At 38.6% G+C, this 26,000-nt stretch overlaps 1 protein-coding gene across 1 annotated transcript in view; it reads right to left on the bottom strand.

Annotated features, from left to right (window-relative positions):
- zfpm1 (zinc finger protein, FOG family member 1) overlaps positions 1 to 26,000 on the bottom strand; it is a 103,691-nt gene that overhangs the window by 39,539 nt on the left and 38,152 nt on the right. Inside the window, exons 2-3 of the mRNA XM_028003716.1 lie at positions 11,020 to 11,166; positions 4,313 to 4,450 (exon numbers count right to left, since the gene is read on the bottom strand). Of these exons, the coding sequence (XP_027859517.1) occupies positions 4,313 to 4,450; positions 11,020 to 11,166 (285 nt within the window). The remainder of the gene's footprint in view (positions 1 to 4,312; positions 4,451 to 11,019; positions 11,167 to 26,000) is intronic.

The raw sequence follows: 26,000 nt of genomic DNA on the forward strand, positions 1-26,000 counted from the left end.
TATAGCTAATCATTACTGATTTGTAAAATCAATAAAAAAGGCAAAATATCCAAGAAGGAAAAAGTATTTAAGTTTTGAGCTGCTTTTCATGGGAAAGCAAATTTTCCTCCACATGACTATCCTCGAAATTTACAGGAGAAACTCCAATGATTTTAATGTGAAAACAGCTGAAATAGTGATCAATATGCAGAAATAAGAAGAGGAGAATCTCATTCAGTGATCTGTGATGAGGAACCTGAAAAATGACACTTTAATAGTTCACCGGAGTGCATAGAAAGTGCTGGTTTTGTCCGACTTACAGATAAACGCAGCACATTGTCACTTCTGGAAGGTCAGCAGATGTTTAACAAGATTATTTTCTGAGCGATACTTTCAGCAGAAATGCTTTTCATCAGATAAAAAGTGACCGTTTAAAGCTTTACTGTTTCCGTGAACATCAGAATAACGCCAACACTGTGGTTTAAATGAAAACATTTAAACATTTGAAAATCTAAACGCAGGCAGAAAAACTCCTGAATAAATGCAGAGTTTTAATTATAGGATCTAAAACTTCTAAAAAGGAAAAAATCTGCTTCATATTTATTGGTTGTATCTCTCATTTGACTCAGTTCTTCAACATATTATAGACGACAGACATCTTAATAAATGGAGCAAAAATCCAAAATGTTCCCCAATCATCTTGAAACATCAATCTGAATCTTTTTGGATGATTTGAAGCAGCGTGTTTGGGAGTAAAACCACATGACTGCTGATGTTTTATGGCCAAGATAAGCGTTTCTGTGAATGTGGAAGAAGTACTGCAGATCTGATTAGACTTTTAATAAAGCTGCGGGGACATGGCGCCCCATAAAATATTACTAAAAACAAAACGGAAGATAAAACACCAAGAAATAAATTTATTTAAACGAAAACCTTAAAAAATCAGAAAAATCATGACATGGTTTAAATAAATAGTTGGGTTTTTTTGTGCAAAAGCCACAAGATTAAAAGCAACAGAAAAATCAAGAACACAAAATTATGACTAAAAACAGGTACTTGGAAAAGCATAACCCACAAATTGTTAAAAAACAAACTTACTTTTTTATGCAGCAACATAATTTGGGCCTGAATTCGGAGCAACAAGCGCATTATTAAGGCCCACACACCTACGTTAGAGCAGGTGTGTAAAGGTGCGGTCCTCGGGCCATATGTGGCTCCAGGACTGATTTTCTGCGGACCCCGCCTGTAATTTGAGAATCTTACAACCTAAATTTCTCCCAAAGGTCAATTGGTTGATACAGATGGAGACCTTTAAATTTAAAATAGGGCAAAATTATTACTGAAAAATGCAAATCTTACAGTGGAAAAAAGTTAGAATGAACACAAATTATTCATTTTTAAACAACCACAAAAGAATAAAAACTTTTCCACTCAAAAATCAGACTTTGGTGCATCCAAATCTGCTTTTAATTTATTTATAGAATGTGGCAAAATACGGCTGGGTTTTGTTAATAACTGATTCTGATACTCAAGAATGAACAGTAGGCACTAAGTTGAGGCATAATTATATTCATGTATTCCTAATATTGTGTGAAATAAGTAGCTAAATGAAACTTTGCAGAATGCGACATTTTTTGTCTGATTAATCATCAAAATTGTCAATAGATTAATCAACAACTAAAATAATAATTAGTTGCAGAAACTAACTGCTAGACACATTTCCACTGATTATGGCTTTTTTTCTAAAAGTTTAATAATTCAAATCGAGATTCTGACACCACAAGATGAACAGTAGCTCCTAATTTGTGGAGTATCTATCTATTTATATCTAAATAAATACGTTTTATAATATTGTATAAAATAAACTTAAATGGTTAAATGAAAAATCTGCAGAATTTGCCCAGTTTTGATCAGATTAATTGATTAATCATCAACAACAACAGATAGAACAATCAATAACTAAAATAATCTGTAGTTGCTGAACTTAATTTTTAGACATTTAGACTCATTACGGCTGTTTTTCTACGGGTTTAATAAGAAATCAAGACTTTAACACCTGAAAAACCTGCAGAATGTGCTCATTTGTTATCTGATTAATTGAATAATCATCAAAATAATCAATAGATTAATGGATAACTAATATAATCATTGGCTGCAGCCCTATTTTCTAGACACATTTTGACACTTGAAAAATCTGCAGAATGTGTCCATTCGTTATCTGATTAATCAATTAATTGCCAAAATAATTGATAGGTCAATCGATAACTAGAATAATCATTAGTGGAAGAATCTACAGTAATTTCTCGACTCATTTAGACTCATTACGGCTGTTTTTCTAAGCGTTTAATAACCCAAACTGAGATTCTGACACCCCAGGATGAGCAGCAGCTCCTAATTCGAGGCGATTCGTTTTGATTTTCCAGGATTTTCCGACGAGCAGCTCGTTCGATTTAAAGTGTCTGAAAGGCAACAAGAGTGAGAAACGAGCGAAATTCCAACAGTCGGACTCGGAGATAAAAGCCTGTTTATTCCCAGAGCTGCACACCTCTCCTCTGCGCTCATGTCACACACGTGGGGAACATTTCTTATGAGCAGAAGAAACAATGAACAGAAGGAAAACGGAGGTAGGGGTTGTTAGCAGTGATGGAGAGAACAGAGGAGAAGGTGGATGGATGGAGGGAGGAAGGAGAGAGGAAGAGGAGGAGGAACGGGGGGGGCTTGACGATAAGAGAAAAATTCAGACCGGTCAAAGTTTCCTTTTTGCCAATCGTGCTCCTGATAAAGACAGCGCCTGCTCCGGAGCTGATAGAGGGGCTATCTCTCTCCCTTACTCTGCCTCCCCTTTCCTCCCCTTCCTCCTCCTCCTCCTCCTCACTCAGCCGGCAGTTAGTTTGTGAGGAGGAGAGGAAAAGAAGGGCCGTATCAGTGCAGCATCATGGTGCTAGCATCAACCAGCCACCGCGCAGCAATTAATATCGCTCCAATTACTGTTAAAGGGACAAGGCTGGGACAGGACGATAATGAACACATCCTCTCTTCCCCGGCAGAGGAATTAAAACACACACACACACACACACGGGGAGAGAGAGGCGCACGGACGTACATAAAACGTGCACAGCTTGAAAAGGAAATAATGCGAGATAGTGCAGTAATCTTCCTGCATTGTTTAACTCATTGAAGACAACAGACAGAGAGAAATAAATAACCGAACGCAGCTCGATAAGAGAGGAAATAAATAATAAAATTATTTACTTCTTATCTGCTCTCAGCCGCGTGTGTTTTTTTTGTTTTGTGTTTTTGTTGCGACTTTAATGTGTCACTTTCACGTCTGTGGCAACACAACAGGACCAGGAAGACCTCGGAGGACGAGGACACAAGAGAAGAAGAAGAAAACGGAGGAGACAATCCACTCGAGAAAATGAAGGAGCTGAAAGCTTTACGTTTGTTCTGAAATATAAAATACTAATGCTCAGAGCTGACAGTTTTACAGCAGCAGATTCAAATATGCAACCTGGAAAGAGAAAAACAAGAGGGGAAGGAAAGAAGGAAGGATACAAAGACATAAGGAGGGGGAAATAAAAGATACAAGAAAGGAAAGAATGAATAAACTCCAATAAGGATGTGTAAAAGGAAGGAAACCCACAAGTAAATGTAAAAAACACAATGAAGGGAAAAAAGAACAAGGAAGAAATGGAAGCAAAATACATGGAAACAAAGGAATCAAGGACTTCCACTGGCCTAGTCAAAGTCCAGAAGGTAACATGCAGGTTTTAATGGGGAACAATGAAGTGAAGCATCGCTGAAAGGAAGACCGTCCACAAAGTGTTCTGGTAGAAACTGTTTTAAACATGTTGATGGTTTTCAAGTTTTAGGTGAATTCACACCAGCCATGTTTAGTCGGGTTTAATCAAAGCCCGGTTCGTTTACGGAAACTAAAAAAAGCTAACTCTGGCCCGCCTAAAAACCTTGGTTTTAATTTGGTTGAAGTGAACTCTGGTGTGGTTCGAATGCGAATGTGAACACAAAGCGGATCGGAGAGCGCTCCAGAAGCAGGAAGTGGACTAGAACGCAGGGCATTCTGGGTAAATACAACCAAAACAATACTAGGATTTCTAGTACATATTTCCAGTGATATGATCTAGTACAATTAGACAAAGAATATCTGGTAAGATTTTGTGTTTTTACAGTGCGGTTTGGTTGATCGCAGTGTGAAAGCGAACTGCACTTTGAAAGCAATCAGATGTGAAAACAACCTTAGATTATCAAACTGAAAATATAAATTTAATTAAACTGCAGTTTGTAACCATGATGGTACCAGTGTGGTGACTCTCACCTGGACCTCTCCACTGTAACACTTCGTCCTCTTCCTCCACTGCCTCCTCCTCCTCGCTGCCGCTCTGCATAGCAGCCGGCTCCTCCCCTTCGCCTTCGTCATCGTCGGGTCCTCCTCCTGAGTCCTGCATCCCTGACTCTGGAAACACAAAGAGCTCCAGTTGAATCAAACACCCAGCTGAATCTCAGCATACAGGTCAAACCCCAGAGTGTGTGTGTGTGTGTGTGTGTGTATTCTTCCTTTCTGCTGATCAAAGGCAGCAGTGAAATCCTACCAGGTATTTTGTGTTCAGTCTATAATGCAAATATCTAGGTCTGTCACAATAATAATAATATTTGCATGATTTATTGTTTTTCTACTAAAAACTGGATGATAAAAATCTTCAGTCCTGTGACTTGGTCTCAACTAAACGGATTTTTGAAGGACAACTTCGCTTACAGAGGGTTCATAATTCATTTAATTTGTTGTTTCTGTTGTTTTGTTTAATTAATTTTGGCTATTTAAAATTTCTTCCCATGTCAAATGTTCATTAGAATTTAATATTTATTGATCTTTGATAATGTGTTCTTGCATTATTATTATGCTATTATCATTATATTACTTGATAAAGTTATAAAAAACAATATTATTGTTTATCGCAGTAACTTCTGAGAAAATTTGTCGTCCAGCAAAATTTGTTACAAATATCTAAGTATACTTAAAATAAGATGAAACTTACTCACAAGTAACTTATTATAAGTATAAAGTAGTTAGTTTTAAGTTAATAATTCCTTAATATTGATGAAAACGTTTTAGCTCCACTGGCAGATTATTTCTAGAATCGGAAAAAATATCTTATTGTAGTGAAACTTGTATTTATTAAGGACTTATTTACATAAAACAGGTGTGTCCAAAGTGTGGCTCGGGGGCCATTTGTGGCCCTTGGAGTGATTTTGTGTGGTCTTCAACTGCAACTCAAGAATGACACAAATTAGCCCTGAAAGTTGCAGATGCAAACCTTTTATTTGTAATCAGGGTAAAAATATAACCAATTTGGTTTTCTAACAATAGAAAATGTAAAGTACAACACAAAGTATTTGTATTTTTACAACCAAGCTTTTAACTGAAAAAAGAGCTTTACTGTGCCTAAATCAGCTTTTATTTAATTTATTAAACTTGAATAAATATAGCAAGTGTGTAGAAGTGTACACTTGCTACATTATATTGCTATAATAAAATCTTTAACTGCTTGATTTTTATTTTAGTCTATTATTTATTTATTATTTTACTATCAAACATCATAAATTAAACATTAATAAAAAAATCTGACGTGTAACAATGGAACCTGACAAAATTTTATGTTTCAATTTGATTGACTGAGTTCACATTTTTCTGGCTCTCCAGTACTTTTGACTTGGTGATTTTGGCCAAAAGTTTGAACACCCTGACTTAAAACAGGCTCTTACATGCAACTTCTTAGTTGCATGTAAGTTAGTTTTGTCTTATTTCACAGATATTTGCACTAGAAACTTGACCAATTGTGTTTTTGCGGTGTGTGCTCTCCACTCGTTCCTCTTTTTGTCTGCTTTTCTCTCCCGTTCCTTCCCTGCATGAAGCAGGTCTTGTGCAACGTTCCCTCCTCTAATCTTTCCATCTGCTTCGCTTCCTGCCGTCCCACCGTCACCTTCAGGAGAAACTGAGGCGGCCTGTGTTACGCTAATCAGCTCTGATATCCCTGTCATTGATCAAGCTGATTAGCCAGCCTCTTGCTGCCTGATCAAAGACATCATGGGCATGCTGGGTTCAGAATATCAGGCTGTGTGTGTGTATGTGTGTGTGACATATATAAACCCTGAACTTTGCCTGGTGGTATCAGTGAGTCCATCAGACCTCCGGGCCTCTCTCTATTAGCACAAGTCATGATTCGTTAGATTAGATTGATAGTTGCATCATTGCATATCCCGATATCTGACCGGGGATCTGTCTTACAACATCATCAGGCCAAAGGTCAGCTGACTGCATGGAACTGGGTCTGACACGTCAGGATTAGCCTCCTTAATAATGATAACCGGCTGAACTTCTGGAGCCCATCGGTTTTATTTATTTGCAGTTTTTCTGGTTACTTTTTCTCTAAATTTCGGTCCAGGACCATTTCAGAGGAATGTTACAATCACTTAACTTTGAGTTATGAGTCATTAAGGCAAAAAAAAAAAAAAAAGTTCCTAAGATTGTCAACACAACAAACCTTAGCAAAGAACCAATTTTAGATTGGATCTTTAGGTGTTGCTACCAACAGGATGTTAGAAAAATAAAGTTTAGCACCATTTATTTAGCCTGAGTCAACAAAACGTCACATTTGAGAACTTGGCAAAAAGTCAAAATTCAGCTAAAGAATGATTTCATTTTAGATCAGTCTGAATACGTGTTTTACTCGATAAACAACAATATATTTCTAAAACCGCTCATTGTTGAAGGTTTGTTTGTTCATCTAACCTTAGATTAGGGTAAACTATGTAAACTATGCTAAAATAATCTAATGGGAAGAAAGCTTAGCTAAGATTGAACTCAGTTGATGTAATTTATAAAATGAAAGGCTAAACTAAGCTGAGAAAAAGCAAATCTAAGTTATGTTAAGGTAAAACAAGCTTTGCTAAGCTAGACTAGACTAAATTGACCTTAATTATGTATAGTAGGTCAAACTGTACTAAGGTAAACTTAGTGGAAGTGAGCTTCAAACAAAAATAAGGTAAAATAAACTAACTTAAGATAGGAAAAACTGAAATAGCGCACAAACGTGTCCTAATTTATCTTAGCTTTCGTTATTTTCATTTATCTTGACACAGCATACCTAGTTGTGCTTAACCTAGCCTAGTTTTCCTGACTGGCAGATTATTTCACTTATAACACAGGGAAAATGTCTTGTTATAAGTGAAATTACAATAATTCGCTAATAAAACTGGAACTTTTTCATCAATATTTATGAATTATTGACTTAAAACAAGATTATGTGTCTTGCTAAAAAGTGACTTATGAGTTAGTTTTGTCTTAATTCAAGTGTACGATATTTGCCTAGAAACTAGACCAAAATTATTGGTACGATGTTGTGTTTTTGCAGTGTACCAACCTAACATGGTTTTGGTTGACTGACTGAATCAAAGGATGTTTTTGAAAACTTGTCATCCAAGCTGAAAAAACTTAAATCTGAGTCCTAATCATCTCCGCCATTCTGAAAACTCCAGACTTTAACTTCCTCCTTTCTCCTCTTCCCCCAAATCCCGCCCAATCTGCGGCCCCCGCCCCGATAATGCTGCAGCCGTGTGCACAAAGGCCATGTTTACCCTTGCATTCCCGCTCCGATAAACAGCGATAGCGCCCGATCGATACGGGCCATAAACGCCCCGTGACGCCTTCGCACTCCGTCGTTATTAACGAAAGAGTTGAGAGGCCGCTTTAAAAAAACGAAGACATCCAGTTTCACGTCACGTCCACTTTCCAACCATTTCAAATCCTCACACAAGCTGTACTGTACACACCCCCCCCCCCGCCACACACACACCCACACACACACCCACACACACACACAGCCCCCCCCCCCCTGCCTAAACAGTGCCATTATTTTCAGCTATAAATCACATTGAATGGCACATTGATTTTATCCTGCAGGGGCTGCAGCACGAGGGGAGCTGCAGACACAGTTATTGCATTTAATATTATCAATATTATCTCCCATATCATCTGAGACAGGGAGGCAGGTATCAGGAGGAGTCGACAGACACTTTTCTGCCAACTCCCACCCCCCCTTTTCTTCGCCCTCCCTCCTCTTCCTCCCCCCTCAGCGAAGCAGTTTCCATCAATCTGATAAGCTGAACTTCCCCTGTCACACCTGCAGGGCAAAGTCACCCAGCATTCTCTCGCCTCCCAACTCCGACATCCCTCCGACTTCATCCTTTGTGTGCTTGAATGTTTCCTTTCTGCTACATGCTAAATGGTCCAGTCGCATGCAGCCCCCTCTGACCTGGTTCCGGTTCTACGCAACGCGGCTCAGCTCCACCAACAGGGCTTTCTAAACAGCATCCCAGATACTTTTTGTGACGTTTCTTCCTATTGTTCTGTGTTGTTCCAGTTATTCTCGCCGCTGTTGCGTCTGGTGACTCCTATAAGAGGCGAAGATGTGTTATTGGTTTTATGTGGCTGTCAGGAGTCGAGCCGTATCGTTTTTAACAATCTGAAGCTGAAACAGCAGAAAACAGTGGATACCAAAGGAGAGGCAGCAACAACGGTTGATATTTTAGTTTGAATAAAATGCATGGATCACTTTTTTAAAAGTCTGTGAACAAGTTTAGTCTGTATTTATTGAAAAATGTTTGGAAAAGGAAGGAAAATATCAAATTCCGCTGAACTAATATGGAATCATTGGTCTTTAATATTTGTGCTATTAATTATGACAACACTACTTTTTAAGTTTCATAGATAAAACAACTAACATCCCAGCTGGCTGACAAACATTTAGTTGCTACCACACATCTATAACAAAAACTGGTTTTATACATTTTAATAAATAAAAACCCAAAGCAATCATCTCCACAGCGTGCAATAAAGACGTCATATTTTTATGTTTTAAAGCAAACCGTGCTCCTTTTGTTAAACCAACAGGCAGAGAGCTGTTAAATTACACGGACAGATACAAAGCAGCGAATCTTGACTGTGAAGAAATGACTGTTGCTGCTAATCCGGTGTACAGTCTTGAGCTGTTTATCACGATGAAACCCGAGATTACCGCCTCTGTCGTTTGTTCCTTTACGCCTCACGCACACTTTTTCTATCATCGCCGATCACACTCTGATGAAAAACTGCAAAAAGAAAAAAAAAAAATCAGACAATAAAATATTTAAAAACTTCCGACTGATTGGCTCAGACGTTGGTGCGACAATTAGAGGTCAGGAGGAGGTGACGTACCGACTTATCGGGCCAGAAGTGGATTTTTATCACGTTTCCTGTGATGTATAAAAATGATTGTTTGAAGAAGAAGAAAAAAAAAAGGAACTTGTTGTTTTTGCAGGTCGCTGCAACTGAAGAGCGATTCTGAGAAAAGAGAGGAAAAAAAAGAAAAGAAAAAAGAGAAGAAGAGACGTGCAGAACAGATGCTCCTTAATAAACGACGCTTTCGATGAACGTTAATAAACCGGCGGCGAGCGCTTAGGCCTCTTACTGCTAGAATGTGTTTTCTTGCTAAAGTTATCAGGCTGGTTATCACTGTGTGTGTGTGTGTGTGTGTAGGCGTGGGGGGGTGCGTGTGTGTGTGTGTCGTCCAGATGGCGGATAACAGGCCCTGCCTTTATTAGCCAGCGTTGGCCTGATAACGACCTGGTATTGATCCCAGGTTGAAAGAGCAGGTTCGTCAAACATGGCTGATTTACAGAGAGCTGATAATGGCAGCGCTGGGCAACCGAGGAACCCCGGAGAGGAGAAAGAGGAGTAAATCAACACTGTGATGATGAAGGAGGTGTGTGTGTGTGTGTGAGGCCTAAACACATGCACAAACAGGGAAAAATGGACGCCAATTCGGTTTGCTATCGACAAACTGGCTCACATGTGAGGCATGCCTGAGTTCTCTCATCTTCTTCTTCTTCTTCTCATTTAATCAGCACATAACCCACCGCTCACCTCAAAAGTGCGCACACACACACCCACACATGCCCACACACCCACACACACACACACACACACACGCGCACACGCACACACACACACACACACACACACGTTGGGCTAATCTCTAATCTGGTCTCGATTAGCACCTGACCGAATTTCCATGGGTTTATCAAACCAAGCCAAACAGCAGACGGTTATCAGCCTCAGCCCCGAAAATTTCACAAGAGCAGGAATTTTTTTATTTTTTAGATTAAAAAAGAAACACAGCCGGGGAAATCTTGAATAAGTCAAAAGAAGAATATGAGAGAAAACTCTGATATGACAAGGCAGGAGATGGTGATGGAGGTGGAGAGGTGGGGGGATTTGGGATAAGAGGGCGGACTAACCGGAGGCCGCGGAAATGTTTTCTTCTTCTTCTTCTTGTTTTTTTTGTAAGAGATAAAAGAGTGACACGTGTGGAAGTCACAAGCTCATAACGGTGCGGCAGCCATTTTTCCCGCATCTCTGCAGAACGTCACAGGTCTGCTGACAGAATAACACGTCAACTTTGGTTGACTCGAGGATCGATGTGGAAATTAACGTCGGAAAGGTCATTGATGCACCGATCCGATATTAACATTGATTCAGTTTCTGTTTTAAATATCTGAAATAAAACCAAACTGGTGGCATGACCGTAGCTCTACACCCCTTTGTTTTGTATTTTTAAGCAGCTGTGAGGCATCATAGTGAAACCTTAAACTGCCGCTGCGCATGTTACTCAACAGGTTGTTGCTAGGTAACCAAAGAATGAGTGGGTTGCTAGGTAACCAGAGAGCGAGTGAGTCAGTCGATTCCAACATTTCTTTTCTCGTTGTGAGAGGTTGAGCAGCTAAAGTCTTTCCTGTGCCTACATCTCCCAGAATGCTGTGCAGCTCTGGATCAGATGTTACTTAACTGATTTATTATTGAGCTCTCAGCTCTATCTACAATGGATGGATGGATAAACAGATGGATGGACAGATAAACGGATGGATGGACGGACAGATAAACGGATGGATAAATGAATGGATGGATGGATGGACGGACGGTCGTCTGACCTTCGTTGTAGAGCGCCGTGTACGATGGCGGGCTGCAGCTGTCTCCTTCTGCTGAATCCTCTGGATCCGAGGCTCCGCCCTCCTCGCCTGATAGGCTCGGCGTGTCCGCTGTGTTTTCCTCTCCGCCGTCCAGATCCCCATGGGAACCTGAGACCAAGAAAATAAGAGTAAAAAAATCATCCTTAGTCATTTGATTAAGTTTTTTTCTTTTATCCGTTTGTGTAAAACTGATTGAGCTTCCTCATATAAATAACACCGTTGTTAAAACTGTTAGCCTTTTGGACTCTGGGCTTTATTTCTGTAACAGTCAATAGCACAACTGTGGATTTATCACTAAATTGTCACAATATTCTCTGATTTATTTAACATAATTTATTGTAAAACAATTCAAACAAAGCAATAATGCGACTCCTGTCACTCATCCTCGCACCCTTTGACTCAGTGGCAGCGGGAGAAAATGTCTGCAAAATCTTTACTAGTACAATTCTGCTACATTAATCATAAACTATGTATTTATTAAACCAGAAGAAATCATACAGCAGTTTGCTAATTCTTTGGTGCTTCATTTTCAGCTAATGAAAACATGACATTTAAAATTAAGATACTACATCAGACCAACACAAAAATGTGGGCTTAATTTAAAGTATGTTTAATACCTGCTTAAATGTCATTATTTTCAAAAAGTACTTTTAATCTGACAAACAAGGCTAAAGACGTATAATCTAATTTATTAAATACGACTGTATTGCATGCAGATTTGGCTCTTGACATGAAACTTTTAAATCTCAGGGTACAGTGCTGGTTTGATAGGTCTCCAACCAACCTATCTACCGAAATGCTACTGAACTGAGGTAGCATTTCCCAGTTCTCACTGGATAAATCATCTTTTAAATCTTTATTTCTGTGAACTCAGATTTGGCAACACATCTGTACATTCTCAGCTTACTTTTCCTTACTCTCTTTTTTTTAATTTAATTACCAAAGATTTGGGGGAAATGGCGACAAATATAACAATAGATCACAACTGAAGTGTAAAAGAACAAAAATTACAGTATAAGACACTTTAAATACATTTGCTTAATTTATTTATTGATTTAATACATATTTAATTCAGTAAGTTATTCTGCGTTTAGCTCAGCTATAAATTGTGACTGATCTGAAAACATTTTGTTTTCCCTGAAGCTCTGCAGTCCAGCATGACAAAGATGGATGCCTGTACTGTAAAGGGAACAAATTAAAGCTCTTAACACAGATATTTATATATATTTTAAATACAGTAATTCAGAAACAGGCTTCAGGATTGGACACGCTGAACGGTTTAATCCAGAAGATTAATAGCATGAAGCCGAAGGGAACCTCTGAGCCAAATGACAGTATACCTAAAATTACAGCTAAAAGAGTGATTAGTGCTGGGCTGATCGCTATCAATTACAGTCCCATAATCCCTGCTGACCAGAGTAATTATACAGTACTTTTGATCTATTTTAGCCTGTTTGAAGATTACATCCACAAAAAAAGAAGAAGAAGTCAGTTAATATGGATTTAAAGTGACTTTCATTAATGATGCGCTCTCTATAGGATGGATCTTTTAATGGTGCGCTAACAGATCCAATATCCTCCCATATTTACAGTCCAGGCCTGCACACACATTTACACACACACTCTCTGATGAAGATGATTTTTCTGAGTGAAACAAATCCCGACACAGATCCAGGATTTTTTATTTATTTTTCCAGTCCTCGATCCAGAACAGGTCGCAAATTAATTTCCAGGAGTCTGCGCAGCCTGGCGGACCGGGCGAGCAAAGGGGAGGGGGTTAGCGGGTTGTTTCTAAAGCCGTGACTGGGGGGCGTATATATTTACAATGCTGGAACAAAAGGAGTCTATAATCTATACAAAGCACACAACAATACCCGTGAATAAAGCGGCTTGTAGAAAAAGGGAGAGGCAATATTTCTAATTCTGTTAATTTCACTTCCAAAGCAATTAAAAGCAGGCAGAGATAATGCCGGGAAACAATCGGCGGCTGACAAAGTGTTTCTGTCTTTGTAAATGAAACATCTTTAGGCTAATTTCAACTTCCACGCCTGCATGGTTCACTCTAATTTCAGATAAAAAATTAACAGCAGATTTGGACCTTCATATAAAAAAAAGAGAGAGAGAAAAAGACAGAGAAGAGGAGAAAGAAAGAAAGAAAAAGATCGATTTGGTGTGGAAAATATTTTTAGAATTAGCTCCATGTCGTCCAAGCTTTTGCTCCTCTAATTTTCCGTATCTGGAAGGACATTTCCATACAATTAATTTCACTTTAATCAGAGTTGTACAAAGGGACTTCTGTGTGTAAAATTCCAATTATAAATCCTGTTCAAACTGGAAGTTTAAATTATGATTCCTCCCCTCGTTAGCGCCGCGGTTTAATGAATCAATCGCTGCATCGCTGCTTTTACACATCAAATGGTGTGGAAAACTCTCAGCTCCGCTTTCCGCCTCCTTTTATCCCGGCAGAAATATCTTCCCCTTTTCTTTTTTCCTCTTCCGGTGTCGGACAGTTGGCAGAAGGGCCTTTCGATAAGTGAGCCATGTTCTACTTCATTTACTAGTCTCAAACTTAAAGTCGTTAATTGCTACAGCAAGATATCCTAGAAAATTGGGACTGAACTCTTTCCAGAGATGGAGGAATAACAAGACGACTTATTCCAAATGCGTCTCATCAATTAAACTGGGAATTATCCGGCTTTCCAGGATCTGAGAACACCTGGAGCTGTTCCTGTTCTGGAGCCAAGAAAACTTTCACAGGGTTTCTGCAGGTTTCAACAAATCAAATGCAAGACTTTTTAAAGACAATTATGAGTGGAATTTAAGCCTCTTATCTCCACAGAAATGTTCAAACTTCCTCCAGCCAACCGGTGATAAATTTGCACTTATTGATAGAAGCAAAAAAAAAAAGTTAGCTAGCTAGCAGGGGCATATTAGCAGCTAGCTAGTGCAATGAGGGCCAAAACTGGCAAATTGAAACTACAAAATCCATCAAACTAAAAATGCTACATTTTGGTTACTGTAATTTTTTTTCTTTGTTTTTGTGTTTATGAAACTTTTATGAAATCTGCATTAAAGATCCAAAACTGGCTTATTTATTAAAAAAGAGACAATTTTCAAAATTGCTGGATTATCAGTTGTTTTCTGTTTTGTTGGCCATATTTTTTTACCATTCTTATTTGTGGAGAGGAGCCCAATAAAATCATTTTGAGGGCCACAAATGGCCCCTGAGCCACATTTTGAACACCCCAGAGTCACGGAAAGCAATAAAGATGTCTGAGTGCGACTCAATGGTTTGCCTGACTGAAAACTCACATGAAAAAAAAAATACAGAATACACAAGACTCAAGGTCAATTTATGTTTTTAAACAAATTTCAAACATTTTATGGCCATAATTTTAAATAAATTAATGTAAAGCTTTTTAAGGATGTGTGGGCTCCCTGTTCAGTGTCTGCACAAAAAAACAATAATCAAAATATCTCCAGCTTGGACAGAGATTTCACTCCATCTCAGGTTCATATTAGCGCTGCACCAATATGAGATGAAACGAACTATATAATGAGTCAAAGTTCAGCGTCTGTTTTTCCCAAACAATCATTTGGTTTGATAATTTGACACACTGGAGATTAACCAATCTGGCTTTTCCTGACTAATTTCAATTTCGTTTTTTCTTTGAGGTTTGGACTACAGGTTCTGAATTTTGACTGATCCTGATCATTTTTTCAAACTACAATGTATAACAGAGAGAAAAAAGGCACATCAGGTTCTTTTTTTGACGGAGATAACAGCTTAGAATCAAACAGAAAATCAAGAAATTTAAAGATTACGCCAAATTTACGCACCAAAGTCTTTATCTGATTTTATTAACTCAGAAAAACTCCAGCAAAGCTGATTCAAAGTAGCTAAAGTTCTTAGTTATAGTGCATTTAATGAATTTTCAACATTATAAATTAACTGGTGACTTAAAAATTTTTTTATTTTTACACTGTAGCTCCAGTTCACAGGGTACAAGATTGGAAATTATTCATTTATATTCTTAGTAAAAGAGTGTTTTACCCCACTTTACCTTTCTCCTTAAGCCGCTCGCCTGACTGTGTGAAAAATACAAATCAAAACAAATCTTGGACTCCGAGTTTCAAAACATTCAAGCAGTCACACATTTAATTTTTTTAATGTGAACAATGTTTTACGTAGGATAAATGAGACATTTAGTGAGACATTCACTTTCAGCTCTAAAATGGAAGTGAATGAGAGCTTGGGTGCGTGACCTCTGCGCTCTGATTTAACAGAAAACCGAAAGTCCTACAGGAGTGGGAGTCACACTGAGTGAAAGTTGAGAAAAATATCAACGTTTTGATGTATAAACTGTATATGTGGGGTGAAAACTGGTGGCATAAAAAGACGTTTAAATAAAAAAGCGTCTGAACATTTCACTGGGTCAGAATCATCACGAAGCTGAACATTCTGGGGCAAAATCAGAAAATTTTAAAATATTTAAATTGTGATTGTGTAAAAACTACAAAAATTATCAAAAATAAACTTTAATCCACACAACTTTCTGTGAGCTAATTAAAATTTGAACAGAGTTCCTACTGAGCTGTGGAGCTCTGAACAGTTTTCCAACTAGTCTGTGCTACAAACATTAGCTTAAGGTTCATGTTTTTAGCAAATTTCAAGCTATTGAGTGTCATTTGTGATCTTTTTTAAGCTCTGATAAGAAGCAACAAGCTGTAGATCATAAAGAGAGGAGAACGCATGCCAATAGCAATAAATGTAGAAAGGTTTCCATTGGCTTGCAGCTTAGCATCAGATTGAAACGTAATAATAATTCTACTAATAAGGAATTGTTGAACTGAGAGGATGTGAAAATAAATGATTGATTCATGCAATGATCATGTTACATCACTGATCATATGACCAACACAGCAAAGACAGAGAATGTTACCAAGTCATTTTGATCCAGTTTCTAGAGCAAATATCTTTATTCATCTGAAATAAAACAAAACTAACTTAAAGGTAGCTTTTTATATAGGCTTGTTTTAAGTAAATAATTCCTGACTATTAATGAAAAACTACTAGTTCCACTGGCAGATTATTTAACTTATAACATGGGAAAATGTCTTGTTACAGTGGAACAGGTACGTTTTCATCAATATTAAGGAATTATTGACTTAAAACAAGTCTATTTCTTGCTAAAAAGATATTTATGAGTTAGTTTGGTCTTATTTAAAGTGTACTAAGATATTTGCACTAGAAGTCAGACAGAATACTTGTTAAGATTTTGCATTTTTGCAGTGAAATCAGCTGTTTTCAGCATACGGTCACCGATATGGAGGGAAAACTGAAAAAGCTGAAAGAGTTCCTGATGGCGACTCTTGATTTTTCTTCTTCTATGGTTTATTTCACAGCTCCATGGAAGACAGGTGACAGACTGGTCCCACTCTACAAACTTGCTTATTCAATCCAAACCAGGTTTTAATTGGATGGAAATAGAAAACTGACCAACAAGCAGGATAAAGAATCAGCTGATAAATAAAAGACGAAAAATATTTTCAACAACAGATTTCTGTCATCTGGACATTCTCAGACGCTAAATGAAGCAGACTGGTGTATTTTAGGCAAACGGTTCCTTTAAGCTGAAGACGAGCAACTTCTGGCTCCGAGTTAACATGAATAAAATTCCCGTCCTCACAGAGATTAGACGGGAACAGATACGGAGCTACGGGAATACTAGAAAACTGGAGAGCAGCTGTCTGTCTCGGAGACGCGACGAGAGGCGGAACAAAGTGCTGCGGCTGATGAAGGAGCTGAAGATGCTGCTTTATTAACTCTGGGTCCACATCAAACCTGGAGCTTGGCTGATTAAACACAGAGACAAGGCACATCAAACCTGCACGCTCAACAAGCTGATTAAACAGACGGCAGCCGAGCCGCCACCGCCGCGGCGCAGACAAGACATCAGACCTGCAGAGAGCTGCAGAAGAAGAATCACAGACTCCTGAAGAGAAACATGAAAAGAGCAAATTCAGAGAGAGAGAAAGGAGGCGAAGATGAGGAGGAGGATGGCACCTGACACAGAGTCAGGAGCTGGAGAGGAGCCACTTATTGATCAGAGTCACGAGGAAACGCTCCTCATCAACTTTACACTTTAAACATTTCCTTCAGCGCTGCAGCGATCGCATCGCCGATCCGTGACCGCCTCCAACGCTCAGACTAAACAAAGCAGCGGCGGCGGGTTCAACAGACATGAAAACAGGAATTTTCTGTTTCAATTTCCAAATGAAATCTGGGGAAATGGAGAAAATTAAACAGAGATATTTAATGAATGCCTGAGAAATGATTGGCTGAACGGTTGCAGGTTCAAATCTTGCTGCATCTTCAGCGGTTTCACCTGAAGCTTCACTTCATCACAGGAAGCCGCTTTGAAAAAGATCGAATGAAGGGAACCAAGCAGGAAATTTGATGTTTTCCTTTACATAAAAGCAGGTTTCCACAACTCAAGATTAAAACCATTATGAATGTAAATTAGCATCAAAAGTCTCACAATTAGTAGACCGTACAAGATTAAATGTTCTGCTGAGACAAATTTAAGACATATGATTAATGTATTTAAAGCAAACTTAAGTTTTTTAAAATTTATTTTAGATATTTTAAGGCCATAAATGGAATTTAAGACCTCTAACTCCACAAAAATGTATGAACTTTGTCCCGCTAACTGGCAATAAATTTGCATTCATCCATTATAAATACAAAAAAAGCTAACTAGCTAGCAAGGACATGCTAGCAGTGAGTAACCTGGTAGCCTCAAAAGCCCAACAAATAATACATAAAGAATATCTGAGGTTAAATCGCCTGCCAAGACAAGAAATTAATGTATTTAAGATTAACTTACTTTTTTAAAATGAATTCATGACAATTTAAGGCCTTAATTTTAGATACGTGAATTTAAGACTTTCAATATTCTCCAGAAGAACCACTAAAGAAAATGACACAAAAACCTCTGAAAAAGATACAGAGTGCAACTTCCTTCTTCATGAAATGTAAACAAAAATGGAGTAGAGTCAGATTTTAGCAACTTTAAAATCTTTCTTTTGTCGTTGGTACAAATTACGAATAATTTCTCCCGCTAACACCAGGCTAGCATGTTTGTTTTGGTTGTATTTACCCAGAATGCTCTGTGCTGTAGTTCTCTTCTTCGCCAAATGTAAACAAAAATGGAATAGCGTCAGATTTGAGAGGTTATAGGATTTAATTTTAGTTGCTGGTAAAAGATCACAAATCATTTCTCCCACTAGCGCTAGACTAACGCGTTTTGGTTGTATTTACCCAGAATGCTCTGCGCTGTAGTCCGCGGTTTCCGGTACAATTGGCGTTCACATATGCTTTCGAACCTCATCAGAGTTCACTTCAATCGAATTGAAACCGAGGTTTGCAGGCGGACCAGAGTTAGCTTCAGAGTTCAATTACGTAATCACGTCTCTCCAAACGAACCGGATTTCTAGGAAAACGAACTGGAGTTGGATTAAAGTGAACTAAACCGGGCTGGTGTGAATATAATGGAAAAATGGAAATCAATGGAAAAATGAGGCGCTAAGTAAAGAAGTAAAGCTCTTGCTGACTTTGAGAAGGCCGGACCTTCTGCGGCGGCGTGGCGTGGAGCGCAGCGTCCACAGAGAGCCGTTTACTGTGACACTGAAACTAATGATGGGTGATAATTGTCCTGCAGCAATGCACACATCAAAGGAATGAAAATAAATGTTTTAGAGGGAAATAAAGTGAAAAGGCTGCACTTTTTTCCTCCCTATCTCTCTCTCTCTTCCTGACCGACTATCAATCATTCCTTCATATCCTCTCTTCCTCCTCTCTCCATTCCCCTCTGTCCTCTTCTCTCCTATCACTGGAGCTCTCACTCCATCACCTACCCTCCCTGTCTCCCCTTCATCCCTTTTTTTTTGCCCCCCGCCCCCCGTGCTGCAGAAAGCGCGGTGACTGGGAGCGTCACTCTGCGCGGATAGCTGCGAGCCGTTGGCGGTTATCGGCTCCTGCAGACTCTCTCTGCCGGTCTGATCTGTCTCCTCTTCATTAAGCAAATACGCCGACGTGGAAATGAAAACATAATAGCTATTTGATTTCCAGAGAGATATTTTGCATATTGGTTCGGAGCTGATAGTGGAATTTCATCAAGTCGTTTTTTTTCTTCTTCTTCTTCTTCTTCTCCCTCTCCCGCCTCCTCCTCCTTCTCCTCTTCCTCTCTGCTTTAAAAACTGAATTACTGAGCTGGGCCGGCTTTCAGCTAAGATTTCTTTACATTGCTGGGAAGTGGGAAAAAAACCCCGGCTCCCCAGGAAGACTACTTAAATGATTAAATATCCCCCCACCATTCCCATCTTTTCTTTCCTCCCTCTCTTTTTGATAAGGAGGAAGAAAATTTAAAGAATTCACAGTGCTTTAGGTTGACGGTACTAATCAGAGATAGCAGTGAGAAAATTAACTCCTTAATGAGCAGAGTCGTCTCTCTGATAAAGGTCCGGGATGGGGAGACGGCGGGGCGAGACGAACCCTGAGAGAAGGACACAAAGAGACGGAGAGATGGGAGAGCCGATGGAGGGATGGAGAACAGACAAAGGGAGGCTTAGTTTCCTCTTCCTCCTCTTCCTCTGAGGAGCGCGTTTCTGCTTCTCAGGTGGAGATAGCAGGTGATACGGCTCTCCCTCCCGCTGCTGACGGACGGACCGTCCGGTGGTGGGGTATCCTTCACGGCCCCCAAAGGAAGAGGAGGAGGAGGAAGAACAAGCTGATAGTCTGGAGGCTCTCAGGAGGAAATAAATCCCCCCGCTGCTGCTGCATGTTGGACACCATGTTGCTCTGGACCCACCTATCGGCCGCCTGTCACGATAACCAACGATTCTGGACAATAAATTATCCCAGAAGATATTGTGATAAACGATAATATTGATTGTTCTGATTTCATTTCCAAGTAATGTAATGGTAAACATTTCAAAAACAGAACATTTTACCAAGATTTCTGGTCTAGTTTTTAGAACCAATATCTTAGTACACTTAAAATACAACAAAACTAACTTATAAGTAACTTTTCAGCAAGACATCGGAGCTTGTTTTAAGTGAATAATTCCTTAATATTGATGAAAAAGTATTGTAAAATTATTTCATTTATAAGAAGGGAAAAATATCTTGGTATGATTGAAATAATCTGCAGAACATACCAAATATACTGTTGAGTAGGTTTTTTTCAGCAACGCAACAAACTGTTGAGAAGTTTTGCAAAATAGTAAAATTACATAAGAAGGAGGAAAACCCAGCAGCTTTTCAGCAGAAACACCAATTAAAGTTAAAAATGCTCACAGAAAGTTGAACTTCACCTGACTAAACTGTTTTTTGTCTGGTTTTATAGTTTTTACGACTGCAGAAACTGTTTAAGTTTCATTAATTTTTCAGATTTTACCTCAGGATGTTCAGCTTACAGTGATTCTGACCCAGTGAAATATTCTGATTTTTTTCTCATTTAAACCACTTCCTTGCCCACAGCTTCATCTCCACACGTGCAGTTTATACATCAAAACGCAGATATTTCTGTCTGTTTTCACCCAGTGCGTCTCTCTCTGCTGTAGGACTCACAGTTTTCTGTCAAATCAGCCCAGAGAGTGGACGACACTCAGGTTTTCCTTCCAAACTGAAACTGAAGAGTCTTTTTTAATGCCGTTTCTCCAACATAAAACAAGGAAATGATTTACAGTTTTTGAAACAATAATGACTTTTCTGTGTTTGCTGGCCTTTTTTCTAGAAAAAGTTGTAAATCGCCATAGCAACCAGGCGACTGCCTTTTTTAAGATTCTGGTTCTCAGATTACCTGATTTTGGGCCTGTTCAAAGAAAGGCTTCTACTTCTACGCTGAAACTATTTTCTGCAGTTACTGTGTACATTGTAGACATACTAACCACTTTCTCATGTGACTGGTGTCCTAAAGAAGTCCGTTATGGATGTGAATGGTTTTCCAAGAGCATTGTTTTGGTTTATGTTTGTCTGTTTATGATTTATGATCCATAAAGTGATAAATAGTTCTTGCCGTCATCACAATAGTATCACAAAATATCGTGATAAAACTTTAAGTCCGTATCAACCAGGCGTTTCTAAGTAAGCAACATTTACATCTTCTGTAAAGACTTTTTGTTTTTTTGACAAGCATGATGTAAACCCTCAGAGAACAGATTGTAAATAACAGAATGATTTCCAAATTAGTTTAGTCTGCTGTATCAACCTCAAATAACGATAACCCGGATCTGTAAACCGGTCTTTACTTCTGGTTCTGTTCATATACTTCCTGCTGCTGATTGATGATTGAGCTGGACTCAAACAAGCCATTTCTTTACATGGTGAAATTTGCAGGCTAAACTTTGTGCAGGTCTGCAACATGTGGAGTCACTCAATCTAGGAGAATTAACAAATAATTAACAAAAAGAAGACATTTGTCTCTGCCTGGCTCTGGAAAAGTTCACAGATCAGTTTGCTTGTTCAGGAGCAGGAACTGCAGAAAAGTCAACAGCTCCTGGCAACACGCCGGCCTTCCTTAGAAACACTGCATCCTAACTTAGAAAAATGTAAGGGTGCGTTTTCAAATAATGATAAACTTTAAATTCTAACAAACATTTAACCCTTAAAGACCTTCCAAATATCCAAAATAAATTAACAAAACAAATAAAATAGATATTGAAGTCTTGTCTTAAAGCACCAGACTGAAGATGTCAGTCATCCAGTTTTATTTAGAAAGACAGAGAGAGACAAGAATAAAAAATAATCATTCAAATGGAAATTATTGAGGTTATTTGAATTCATCATGTGAATAATTGATTTATTACTTATTGTGACTCAGAAATTAATAAAACTAGATCTGATTTGGTATTTCTGGGTGTGAACTTCACCTGTGTATCTTCTAAAGTGAACTAAGATGATGTTTTTGGATCTAAATAAAATGAATTTTGTGTTTTCAGAGTGAGTTTCCTGGAGTCTGGATGCATAACTGAACGTCATTCATCATCTTTGGTTTCATGGCAGAACAAAAGGCCACACTGAGTGCTAACGAAGACGACCGAGATGGAAGGATAACATTTTGAAGATGAAGCGTTTCAGCAGATTTCATCACTCATTCGATGCATTTCCCTCAGCTTCCTGCCGCACTTCTGGCTGCACTTTGCATGAAATGCACGGACGTTCTCCCGGTAACGCAGGCGACCGAACGGGATCAGTCAGATCTCTCTTCTTCTCCCCAAACTCCCAAGTCAGGAATGCATCTTTTGGGTTTCCTGCGCCGCCGCAGCTCGCAGCGTGCAGGATCAAGCTTTCCCTCGGGTCTTGTGTTTCACAACCGTTTCTTCTCTGGCAGCACTTCAGACGCTGTTGCCCGTCACCCACTGCTTCATTTTTCCTCAAGGACGCCTCCATCCCCCCTCTCTTCCTCCCACACGCTCGCCGAGCGGCATTCTGGTGCTCTGAACGGATTCCTCATGGAAAGTGAACATGTGTGCATCGTGATAAGACTGTGTGTTATTTTAATCGTGAAGTGAAACATTTAGATTCAGGCCTGATTAAAAGAAAAGGCCTTTCTGTATGATGTTAATACGCTGAAGGGTGGATAAACGCGGCGCATCACAAACAAACCAGCTCTAAGCGATCTGGTGTTTTATTGACTCGTATTTAAAAGAGCTTCACAGAGTAAACTTTTCCAGGGAAATTCGTCCTGAAGTATCCGGCAGGATCTTTGTAATCTGATCTGTGTGTTTTATTCCTCATCTCAGAGGATCAAGAGATAAACAAAGACTTCATTTAAATCCAGTTTTAGCCTAGAACTCATTCAGTTAAAGTAAATTCTCCTCATACAATGTTTGGACTTCCTGACAATAAATAAAATTAATTCAAATTGTTCATGACCTCCTTAGTAAGTAAAAAAAAAACAGCAAAAAAACAATGTAAAAATAGTTAGATAAAACTTAATATATATAATAAATAATTTCCTCATTAGTAGTGCTTTTACAAATACTATAATTTATTTAGAAATATAAAGATTTTTATAAATAATTTATAATTAATAATTTTATATTATATATGGTGCATTTAATAATATAAAAACAATATTTATTTTATAAATGATATTATTAAAAACTTATACATAACTTTATAAATATTATAGATATATTTGGTAAAATTAGAAGGGTCTTTAATATTATATTACTATTAGTTGTTATATTATGTTTTTTTTCTAACTATCATTTTAGTATCATATCTATTTAATTATCCCATAATTACTCTTTAAGTTATTTTTCTAAATTTATATTTATTTTTCAATTATTTACTTAGAGTTTTCAGTAAAATTAAAGTGTGATACAGCCAAGTTTTTTTTTGTAAAATTATAATTCATTTGAAAAAATTATTTGGAAGACCTATAGTATGTATTTTTAATTTTTAAAATACATATATGTTTTAAAATCATTTTTTATTCTTTCTTAAAAAATAAATATGCATTTATACATTTTCAATATCATTTAATTTACAAAAATCATCTACTTGTTTATTATGCTTCTTTATTAATTAATAACTTTTGATTACTTTTTGCATTCATCCATGTTTTTATCTGTTTATCTATCTACTCAGTTCTTTCGTGCCCTAAGAGAATAAAGACTTTATTGAAAAGATGCTTTTCTAATCTGACTTCCTGTTTGGTCACATCTGCAGAAATGTTTGGACCTTGTAGAACGTCTCTGTGAAGAACCAGATATTTCTTCAGCAGACGAAAAAAAAAAAATCAACTTTTACTTGTTTCTGTGAACTCCTCTGACGTTTGTTAGAATAAACCAGCAGCTGATAAAAGTATTGTTTGTCTTTTTAATCCACCAATAAGGGAAAAGGGAGAAAAAAAACAGGTGGCGTTTCGCATAAAGATGGGGGAGGAAGGAAAGGGGGCGGAGTCTGAAGATAGAGAGCGGTTACCATGCCGCCCGAGCCGAGACCCTGGACTATTGAAGCCAGGCATGCAGACGAGAAAGCCAGCCGATAAGCCCGGCTGATAAAAGATAGAAAATAGCAGCAGATTTGAACTTTCCCACCGTCCCGAGATCCACCGAGGGAGGAGGGGGTTTCATCCAGCGACTTATTCAATCCACTGATATCTGCAGCCGACGGAGCGAGGAAAACTCCGAGCAGAACTCCAGAACATGCGCTCACAGAACGCGTGATGTTCTGGAAATACCCGGCGGTCCCAGAACAATGAAGGAAGATAATCCCAGAGCGCAGGAGTTAAACAACCAGCAGGTTTCCTAATGTGGTCAGAGGGAGGTCACACACACACACACACACACACACACACACACAAGGTCAACCTGCGTGTGTGTGTGTGTGTGTGTGTGTGTGTGTGTGAAGTCATCCTCATCATCAGATCAGAGACAGTGTTTCTGTCTGTATCGCTGCAGATAAAACACACACGGCCTTGAGTTAACCTGTGAGAACGTTCACACACGTCGACACAGAGACTGCAAACATATTTCTGCTGGAAATGAAGGTGGTTTCAGCGCAAAGTGAAGCAGATCTTTGAATAAATCTGAACCACAGCGGCTCTTTTAGCCACGTGTGTCCGGTGCATTGACCATTTTATCCTGAAGCTCCCAAAGAAACTGATTTAGCAGAACAAATAGAAACTAACGTTTCCGAACCCATGGAGGTTTAGGTCAAGACTCCTGTGTTCTAGATACGGATGTTTGACTAACATAAGAGTGTTTTCTCACCTGATAGTCAGGTAGACTCAGTTCGATTGGGGACAAAAGTTGCAACATTTGTTACATTTTCAGCTGCTGTGGTTCTCTTCCTCTCTGCACTGGGTCAAACAAACTAAACCCTTTGAAAAACCTATTCCCCTCCTTGCCTGTGGGAGCGCTGCACCAAGAACCACTGAAGGAAACAACGCAAAACCTCTGAAGAAGACACTGAGCGCAACTTCCTGCTTCACAAAATGTCATCAAAAATGTTTTAACATCAGATTTTAGCGGACGATCAGCCATTTTCCCCACTAGCCCTAGACTATAGGTGTTTGTTTTGGTTGTGTTTACCCATAATGCCTTGCGCTGAACACCACTCTGGTCTGCTTGGCATTCACATATTAATTTGAAAAGCACCAGAGTCCACTTTGAATGAACTAAGATCGAGGTTTTTTTAAACGGACCAGAGATCGCTTTTTTTGATCAGAGTTTAATTACATATTCACACCTCCGCCAACGAACCGGACTTTCTAGGCAAATGGGCTGGAATTGGAGTAAAGTGGACTAATCAGAACTGGTGTGAATGAACCCTAATGTTTTTGACCGGTTTGAAACAGTTACCTTATGCTGGACATTTGATCAATTGTAGCAAAAGATGCATCTGCAGCTAAACAAATCCTTCTAACATCAACATGTAAAAAAAAATCAGCCGTTTCTGCTTGATTTAACCGTAGAACTGGATTAACCAGTTAGCAAAATGTGCTTGAAAAGAGATTATTTTTACTGAACTTGAACTGGGTGAAGCTAAAATTGGTTAGGTTTTGGGTAGAACATATTCACAAACACCTGTTTTTTTATTTTAAATTCAAAATGCATATATTTCTGTACACTTTTGAATATGTTGTTTTAGTAACTAACATATTTTTTCAGTCTGTATATTCTAGTTAATTAATCAATTACTAAATTAGTTGATGAATGTTTTAATAGTCAACTAGTCATGACTAAAAATGATGAATCGATTAGTGACGATTAATCGTTTCATCCCTAATCCAGAATAAAGTTAACGTCAGCATGAAAGCAAACAGCCAGAAGTTGTCAAACCAGATGCATTCAGAGACTCATCCCTGACCTGGAGGCAGCAGTTCACCTTCCTCTGAGTAACAACCATGACCTCAACAGAAATT

Source organism: Xiphophorus couchianus, chromosome 2, assembly GCF_001444195.1.
Source record: "Xiphophorus couchianus chromosome 2, X_couchianus-1.0, whole genome shotgun sequence".
In the NCBI taxonomy this organism is placed as follows: domain Eukaryota; kingdom Metazoa; phylum Chordata; class Actinopteri; order Cyprinodontiformes; family Poeciliidae; genus Xiphophorus; species Xiphophorus couchianus.